At 24.1% G+C, this 10,464-nt stretch overlaps 1 protein-coding gene across 1 annotated transcript; it reads right to left on the bottom strand.

The window, feature by feature from the left end:
- Window positions 1–208: 208 nt before the first annotated feature.
- Window positions 209–6,434, bottom strand: LOC145844640 (large ribosomal subunit protein uL6-like). Its single transcript, XM_082952039.1, has 6 exons — window positions 6,393–6,434; window positions 4,820–4,871; window positions 4,520–4,600; window positions 1,925–2,050; window positions 1,016–1,229; window positions 209–370 (listed from the first exon to the last, which is right to left on the bottom strand). Exons 2-6 carry the CDS (start codon window positions 4,862–4,864, stop codon window positions 264–266), a joined length of 573 nt encoding a protein of 190 aa, XP_082808165.1. The 5' UTR covers window positions 4,865–4,871; window positions 6,393–6,434; the 3' UTR covers window positions 209–263.
- Between the last annotated feature and the right edge of the window lie 4,030 nt (window positions 6,435–10,464).

Genomic DNA, 10,464 nt, shown 5'->3' with positions numbered 1-10,464 from the left:
CTTAGAAATAAAATATTGTAAGGAGAATTATTCTAATATATTTTCTACCTTTAAAATCTTAATTTAGAGAAGGAGATTTATTTATTTTTACCAATTACCATATTTAGTCTACTTTTTCTTATAATAATAATAAGTTAACTTAATGCGAACATTTTGTATATTTATAAAAAATGGACTAGAAATAATCCAAAAATAATACACACACTGCTGAATTGCATTGACTATAAAAATTTATTATCAATTTTTCTAATGTTTTTAACAATTTATTCCTCCTCAACAACGACATTGGTCTTCTCGGAGACGTAGATTCCGTCCAAGAACTTACGGATGTCCTTTCTCTTTACGGTGGTGGATTGTTGGATGAGGGCGGCTGTGAAAAATAAAAACATTTAATATATTGGTAATATTGAATTTAATAATAAAAATAATTTATATTGCCATCATATAATGTGGTTGTGCTTCATTCTATATTTCAGAGTGAGCTGAGTTTATAATCATTGGCAATGCGGTTAGGAAGTTTTATATTATTAACTTTTATGTTTTATAGGAAGTATTGTAAAAATTTTAGAATAGAATAAAAATAGATGGAAATATTGTAATAAAATAATTTAACACAAGCAATGAGTTAAAATTTAAAAATTTGATACAAAATAAAATACACAACAAGTAATTGGATTTCAATACCATTTTTAAATAAATACTTATCATAAATCAATAACTAAAAACATTAAATGTTAAAATAATACAACTTCTAAAACTTAATAATACACAATAGTTTTTCAAATTCAAACAGTAGATTAGTTAACAGTTTAATTTAAAGATTTACATGTCAAGCATAAAAGTGCATTTAATTTAAGATCTTAAATATTCAGCTCAACATTAAAAAAAGAGTACAATTTCATTGAAAAGTAGACAAAACTTTTATAACTTTTTGTTAACTAAAAAGCATGATTATTAGTGTTGATTCTTTTAAATTAAACCAAATTCTTTCAATCTACTTAGCAACAAAATTTACCTGAAAGGGAGACTTGTTCGATATCGTTGCCTTCAACGATCAACTCGTCCTTCTGCTTGGCGCTCGCGGCGACGGTGACTCCCTCGCGCATGTTCACCTTCCTGACGAACTTCTCGCCCAAGAAGTTCCTGATCTCGATCTTCTTGCCCTCCTCGGTGATGTTGCAGTTGATGGGGAAATGAGCGTACACCGACCTCATCTTGTACTTGTATCCCTGGGTAATTAAATAATTATAATTTAGTTTATATTAAATACATCATTTTATTTTTATATTTTTTCATCTTATTCTCATATTTAAAGTCCGTATCCTTCAATGAAAACACTTTTTCTTTAATTTTAAATAATCTATATCAATAAAAGTGTTTTTGTAGTAAAAGCTTTTTTTTAATTTTTGAGATAAAAAAACGCTTCCATTGGTAGATGGACTAAGTATGAGAACTTTTTGCCATCATATAATGTGGTTGTGCTTCATTCTATATTTCAGAGTGAGCTGAGTTTATAATCATTGGCAAATGAAATTATTTTAATAATTATTGAACGAACAGTTTAGTAATTAAATCATATCTTAAAACTTTATCTTGTTCAAATAAAATGCTATATATATATTAGATAAGATATTAAATTCACAGCAGTTATTTTAAATTATTTGATAGATTACCAGATAGTAATAACATATAATAAACAAGTTTAAAAAGAAATTATCAAAGAATTATAAACACTTATATAGCAGTATGTTTAAAAAAGTTATATGCTTTGAAAACTATTTCTCTGTACATCATTTTTACTTATTACAACTATTTGATGCAGGAAATTTCTTTTTACTTCAATTAGTTTTACATGTTAGTAACTAAAATAGTTTTACATTAAAAAATCAATTGATTTCCAAAACTGTAGATAATATTGTGATACCTTGGTGACACCGGTGGCCATGTTGGAGATGTGTGAGCAGATGGTCCTGACGGCTGCAGTATCTTTCCTGGATCCGAACCATTTCTGGACCTGGACAGTTCTGTCTGCCTTCTTGGACAGCTCAATCTGTAACGCAACAATGTTTTACTTTCTTGTTATGCTTTTTAGTGGTCAAAAAATAAAATTACCAGTTATATATAATCTTGGTGTGTTTATAAATCAAAATTCATCATAATAAATTACAACTTACTAATCCTCATTGTTTATTTTATCATACTTATTCAACAACGTGCACATCATTTAATTAAAATAATCTAAACAATTCTATAAGAAAAGTAAACATGATTGGTTGGTTTTCAACAGGCAATTGCTTTGTTATCATACTAAGTTTTTAGAAGTTTTATACTAGTTTATTGTATACCATTATAATAAGAAAAACTATTATAGTTAATTTTACCCCTTGGAAATTTGTAATTTGCATTTTATAAGAAATATAATATTGCTTGGTTAATTGATCTATTTTCTATTATTATATGTTCTTAACATGTTTATTAATAGAAATATATAAAGTATAAAATTGTCAGGAAGGCATCATAGGTTTTAAACCACTAAAAAGGTAATAAAAACCAGCAAACCTCCCATAGTTAATTTTGCAAGTATTCTGAAGTGTGAAAATACTGAAAATAATCACTCTAGTACGTCCTTGCTTTTAATATACAACTTTTATTGGTATTCAAACAATTGCATTATTACTATAGAGCAAATGACAAAAACTTAAGTTCAATAGAACCTGGTTATACTAATGCAGACATTTTAACTTCATTCTACCATTTTGTTACATTTAATGTTTTGAAATTTATGGCATTTTAATATTATACAATGAATAACAATAGTTACATACACAAACATCATAATTTTCATAAAAATTATGTTTTTCTTATCAGTGACACATATTGTAAACTTTTATAAATAAAAAACACTATTTTCTGATTGCTTTTAGAAATTTCAACTGACATTTTGGTCATGATGAATAAGTTGAAATGACAGTATCAGTTGATAATATAATGAAAGTATTTGATCAACAAATAATTTATAGAAAATTCCTTAATGAAATTTAATTTAAAATCTTACATTGTTGGAAAGATTTATATATTGTAAAAAAATTTAAACAATCCTTAGTTTTCCAAAAATTTGATTAAATGCTTATGTGTAATTCAAATATAATTTTATTATAGTGGCTGTATTACTAACAGACTCTCATCTGGATGAAAAAAAATTAAATAACAGTAATAGAAATATATTCAACTACACTTTTATACATTAATGAGTAAAGTAATAAAAACTACTATTTAGTTAGACATTTAGTGGAAACTCTTATGGTGTAAACTTTGATCTGGTTGTATAGCTGAAAAACAAGAATTAATTTTGTTATTCTTTCTGTATCTATACTAAAACTTCAGACCTATGTTCCTACTTAAAATAAACTTATCTAGTTCAATATTAAAATTTCATCATAAGTATTATTTTCATTATCCGTCTAGTACTGATAATTTAAAAAACTTAAATATTCCACACAAGTGTAAGCATTTTATTACTCATTTTTTTAATGTTATACTGATTTATATTTAACCTTTAATGAGTTTTTTTAATTTTAAGTATTTAAAGTATATAACCAAATTAAAATATTAAAATTTTCCTAATTATTGTTCTCAGAATTGACTTTGTTCTTATCTTAATTCTTAGTACATTATTATTTTTAGACACCAAAGTCATCACATATGATTAGTAATATTCTTAAGTTGGTTGAAAATGATTGGTCAGGGCCATATGGAGTTGTGAACTACTTATAATATATTCTATCTTATTTTTCAACAATAAACTATCATTCCAGTGATATTACCATTACCTAATAAATATTTATGTTATCAAGACTATTGAAGAAAATTATTTCAGTACTCTCATTTGTTTAATATTATATTATATTATTTCTTTTGAATATTATTATGTTAAAATCAGGGTTGCCAAATGTTTTAGGCAAATTTTCTTCATGTTTTTTAAATTTTCTCCAGGTTTTTATAAGTACACATTATTAATTTATTTCTAGTTTCAAGTAAAATTTAAGGTAAAAAAACTGTGTTAACCAGTATAAAATATAGTAAATACACTAATAAGCTACTTCAAATGTGTTTTGTAATCAAAATAAAATTTGATGATGACAATAAAATTTCATCTATATATAAGATTTTATGTTCAAATGAAAATGTCTCTACTTAACATGTAAAAATTGTTTCAAGTTCCAGGTTTATTGGCCTAAATTATTAAACTTTAGGTTTCTCCAGGGTTTAAAATTCAATGGCAACCCTGGAGATTGACCCTTACATGATTTTGTTAATTTTGAATGGTAGAATTCATTAAAATCTGATGATAATTGTTTCAAAAATCTGATTTTAATTTAATTTTTTTATTTCTATGAATATTATTTAGTATAAAACTGAATTAGGCTATTTAATTTTTTTTCTACAAAAAGTTATAGTACTTAATGAAACGTTAATACAAATTAATTATTTAAAATATCTATATAAAAAACTAACTCACTTTCAAGTGGCTGAAATCTTTGCGGAGGATACCTCTTGGTCCTCTGACTGTGACAACACGGCCCTTGACCCAGACCTTGACCTATAACAACACAAGAATATTACTACAATATATAATACAAAAATTTTAACTATTTTAATAAATTGTCATCATATAATGTAGTTGTGCTTCATTCTAAATTTCAGAGTGAGCTGAGTTTATAATCATTGACAATGATAATATTGAATTCAATTCTATTTTTAAGTGCAAAACATTTTCTGAAGGAAAACCTGATGAATCAATAACTAAAACAAAACTTACTCCCTCAGGGACGGTGACTGTCTCGTTTGATACAATATTTTTCATCTTGGATCTAAAATTTAACTTCAATTAATAAACTTTATATTCTTAATATTTAGCAATGTAGAGTTAAATCTCAATCAGGTTTATTTTATATGGTAAGATTGAAGTGATTTAGGTGTTTAATATTGAGATGTTTAGCTGGACAATTATTAATAGAATTTTTAGTCTAATTTTTTACATATTATTTCGCATTAATTTTGAATTTGTAAGAAATATATATTTTAGAGGTCCCTAAAGATTGTTTAAAATTTCAAGTTGTGTAGTTCTTAATATAAAACTAAATTATAATGATTATACATTTTAAATACTTTTAATTATTTTATTAACATTGTTATATGACATAATGATGAACCAATATATAACTTTTTAAGATAGTTATTTGAAAGTAAACAAAAAATTTAGCTCAATTTAAGGCTAATGCTGTTTGCCATGGAGTGAAAAAAATAATGCATTATTTTTAACTTAAGTAGTTAAAAATAACTATTTAAAATCATGAAAATAGTTAGTTTCAAGTAAAATTTAGTACATAAGGAGTTAAACATATAAGGTTAGAGAGAAGAGTTTTTGATTTTTTATTTTCTAGTATTTCATCAATTGTTAATCACAATTCTATCTTGATTAGCTAAAACCTTGCTAAACAAATTAAGTTGAAGTGAGGATTTAACATTTTAATTAATGGTAATGATAGTTAATTGTACTGAAACTACTCAATACACACAGTAGTAGAAAAAGAAAACATGCAAAGTTTTAAGGGACTCAAATGAATAGTGAACAAGGGGCTATATTGTACTAGAACTAAGTTTCAAATAATTGAATGATCCTAAAAAATGTCACTAATTTTGCAATACCAGTTTAAAATACAAACTTATTATTTTTAGAAACTTGGTTGACAACTCTTCATGATTTTGGTTATAAAATTCAAGACTTATTTTGAAGTTTTTCAAATTTTTTAAATAATCCATGCAATCCTTTTAGTCCTAATAAATAATTTAGGAAATTATTTTACAAGGTTTATAAACTTTTGACATAAGTAAAGAAAGTGTCATTATAATGAATGTGAAGAGTATAATATTTAACCAATACATTTACAATATTGATATTATAAATTTAAATTAAATTCTTTTCATTTTCATACTTAATTGAAAAGTTAATTTTATTGATATCATACAATATTTATTGAAATCAACTTATGAACTATTTTGTTATAATAAAAAGACAATTCTTATAAGTGCAACACTATAACATTTAATTTAATGTTGATGGTTACTTTAAAATATGTTAAGCTTTAAAACTACACAACTTCTGATTTTTTATATATTCTACCATTTTTCTACCTGAAATACCTCTAATTTTAATAAATGTGACATTTCTTATATTGGTTGATATGTAAATTACTTAAACAAATTTTGAGAATTTTTTTACAATTTTAAAAATAAAAAATCTGTGTATATAAAACTTTCTCAAAATAATTCATAGCAACATAGTTTCTATACTTTAGTTATCTTATTAGAAAATAAACATCACTACTAACCAATTTCTATGAAAGAAAGAGATAGTAAGAATTTTGCTGAAATAAAATTTGTTACTGAAAGCTAGACTAAATTGTCTTTTTACAAAACTGGGCATAAAATCACAGAAAATGAAACAACTGAGGGGATTTATCAGGGCTGATTTTTTTAAGCTAGCAATGTTTAAATTTGAAAATAACTTCACTTACTCTTTTACTTAAAAGATTAAATTCAAGAAGAATTAACTAATAAACATATTTATTTTAAAATTATTTAATCAATATTTTAAAAAATCAAAAGTTATTTTTAACATGACTAAAACTTTTGTACATAATAAAATTCGGTACATTATTTCTAAATTTAAAAGCATATTAAATATAACGAAAATAAGTTAAATGTAAAATAATTTTTCCTTTTTTTCTATCAAAAAAAAATCAAAGCTGTTAATAATAATTTAAACATTAAGTATAGAGTTTCTGTTAAATTTAAAAACATAACAAAAAAATACGCTTAAAAACAAGAAAAAAACTGAATAGTGTTAAGTTTGTTTCTATTTAACTAAAACATTTGAGTTTTTAGTTTAGTAATCATTTAAATAACAAAAAATTCAATAAAAAAATCAAGTAAAAATTATAAATTCTTTAACTTAACTAAAATTTTTATAATGTTTGCTATAAATTAAATAATTCTAAATAGGGTTGCCAAAAAATTAAAAAATCTAACAGTGAATAGTTGATAACAGTTGATTGTTTTAGCTTAAAATAACATACTCAATTAGTGAGAATGGTAAAACGCTTACTGCAACAATTGTATCAAATTCATGACTTTATTTTTGTATTTTGTTATAAAAAAACTAATTTAAAGCTAACCGATTTATTTTTTGTGCTTACATATGTTAAAAATTGTTATTTTTTTTACACAACAAAAAATAAGTTTTATAGGTTATACCTAATAATTTTTTGAATTAAAAATTTTTGTTTATACTTTTAAACTTAATAATTTATTTATACTTAGGTAATAATTTTTATTTCTTTCATAACTTCTATAAAACTTGTGTTGCTTTTGAGCTAAGTTGCCTGCATTCCGGAAATATAGTTTTGAATACTGAACAAAGTTTGTTTGTTTTATTTTTTAACTTGATACTCAAATAACTGTGTGGCGATTTTCACATAGAAGTTTGAAAAATATGCATAATAATATGTATTGATATTGAATGCTGGGAAACCGTAACAATAAAATACAAATGATGAAGGAATTGTAGAAACTTAGATCTTGAAAGAGAATGTATTGTTGAATATGTTATCATTAGTAGTAATGGATTGTAAAACAATAATACTTACTTTTAGTTTTACAAAACATGTTGTTTATAATATATTTGTATTTCGTTAGTTTTAAATTATCTTTAAAATTTTATAACAGTAGAACTAAAACCTAATCACAAGCTTTGATCTTTAGTGTAAAATTAAAACAAGAAAAGACATTCTGTCCTGCGTAAACATTTGTGTTCGTACTGGATTGTAATTAGACTTAAGTAACACTTTAAGTTTTGATACTAAAAGTAAAACTTATTAGCATAAATTTGTCTTCTTAGTAAAATTATAAAAAATTAAATAAGATGTTGATTTTGTGTCCCGCATAAACATTTATGTTCGAAATGTGGTCCAAACTAACTTTAACAGATATTAAGCTTGAACGTCCCTGACCTGAGGTATTTCGCTTAGCTAAAGGGTATTCAAATAATTTGATAAATTTAATTGATTAAAAAATGTTTCATTTTGTTTTGGTAACTACTGGTAAGTGTATTTCAAAAAAGTATTTTTGCAATCAACTTCTGTTTTGTCGTTGGCTAAAACTTATAATTTATTATTCGTATAAAATTGATAAACTCAGCAAACGTATACAAAAATATTTTTATTTAAAAGCACCCTTAAACTTAATGATATTTTAAGTTATTTTAGCATGAACTTAATGTACAAAGTTTATAGGTGCTTTTAGTTACAACCAAATTGAAAAATCACTTTTTAAAATGCTTTAATTTAGAATACTTTGGTAATTTGAACATTTAGTTTACTTTAAACAATATTTTCTATACTTTTTAATTCTTTTAAGCGTTTAAATAAATTGATTTGAATTTATTTTGTATAACTAGCATTTTTTATAGTATATGTACTACCTATTTTTCAAAACTGTGAACATTGTTTATTGAACGAAAAAAAACACTCCAAAAGTTTGGTCCAATTACCTAGTGAATAAAAAAACCTTTCGGTTATTGATACATGCACCAGAACAGTTTTATGTCATGTTCAGGAATATATAAACACTTTATTTTTAGTTTCGTTTTTAGACGACCTATGACAGCATTTATAAAGAACTCTTTTTATTATTAAAAATTAATCTGATTGAACTAAACAATAAGATAAATGAAATTTTGAAAACTTATAAATACTAGTTTTATATGTTGTGTCAACGTTAAAACTATATTTTAAAATTCTTACAATTTTTTTGGGTTTAATTTTTATTTTTGTCAGCTGTAAAATCTAGACACTTCTTGGTTGGCTATATTATAATTATATTATAATTTCAGTTTATTTCTTTTTTTTTTTTTGATTTTTGATTTTTTTTTTATTGATTAAGAGTAAACCGTTTCGCTACAAATAAATAACAAGGTAATAGATAGGAAAGGTGGGGTCTTATAGTTACTAATGTACTGCTGTATAATCAGTTTGATTTATTTCCCAAACAATATGAATAAAAAAAAATTCTAAAATCAACCCTGGTTAGTCGTCAATATAAAACAAAAGCTTTAAAAAAACTTGCTGACTCAGCTCTTTTTCAGCTCAGACCGACTTTTAAGTATAATTTCCTATCATCAGTATTTCTTAAAACGTAGCTAACAAAAAATTAAAATAATTTCTATTAATGTTAAGTTAAATGCGAGTTCGGTTACCGATAATCCTTAAAAATGTTGAGTAATGAATAAAATATGAAATTTTAAGAATATTACATAGTGGTCAGCAGTGCAAATAAGAAAAAATTACTATTTGCTTTTTTACAAAACTAGTTGTCAGAAAACAATGAATAAATTGTTTAAAATAACCTTCTACATGATAACGTTTTTTATCTGTTTTTTTATATAAAATACTTCTAGTTTTTATTTAATAAGTAGTCTTATTAAGAGTTTTGTTTACAGAAAAAAACAACTTATGTATTACTTACAATCCTTGCACTGCTTTTGGCACTCAACTTGTTGAATTTTTAAGCAAACTAGATTAAAAGCCAAAAAAGTTAAGAATTTACCTTATAAGCCAGAATTCTGCTTTTGACAGCACACTGTGGACCCGCAACTATAAACAAGAGAACATATCACTAATTGCTTTCTGTTTTACGAGAACTAGTTAACAAGAACAATGAATAAATTATTTAACACAACTCTTTAATTGATAATGTTTTGTTAGTTTTTTAAGAAATATTCCTTTTTTATTTACTAACTTTAATTAGTAGTTTTATTAACAGTTTTGTTTATAAATAAAACAACAACTTTTGCAATTCTTGCACTGCTTTTGGTCCTTTGTTTGATTGTTTAATTGTTGAAACATTTAAGTTTTGCGGAAAAATACCTGTACCACGAATTCTGTAAATTTGCACATAAACAAAAATTTTGTTGTGATTGTAGAAAAATTAACAGTTAATGTTTCAAATACGCCGTTTTGATTATTAAATAAGCTTTTTTATTTCATGTACTAACCTATAGAAAATTAAGAAAAAATTATAAATTTCATGATGATTTTCTGTAACTAACACCTTAATTCTTAAACATAGAACCATAAAAAATTGTTCAAGAATAAATAAGCTTGTTAAAAGACAGAATTACAAAAAGATAGGGAATAGCTCAGTAGAAAATCGGCGTTGATTATGATAAGCATTTTGGAAAGCTATTATTTTTTGTCTTAATAATTTTGTTTTAAGTTTTTTTTTGTAGATCAAAAGATTTTTTAATGTTCAGCTACCTATAGTTTAACTTTTGATAAAAAATATTTTTTGTTTGTTATTTTATCAGTTTCAAATTAATAAACCTCTATTTTCATCTAAGTGTGA

This window comes from Thalia democratica, chromosome 9 (genome assembly GCF_965202585.1).
Source record: "Thalia democratica chromosome 9, ktThaDemo2.hap1.1, whole genome shotgun sequence".
NCBI lineage: Eukaryota > Metazoa > Chordata > Thaliacea > Salpida > Salpidae > Thalia > Thalia democratica.
The sequence above is the reverse complement of the archived record's forward strand: the minus strand, read 5'-3'. Positions and strand labels throughout refer to the sequence as shown.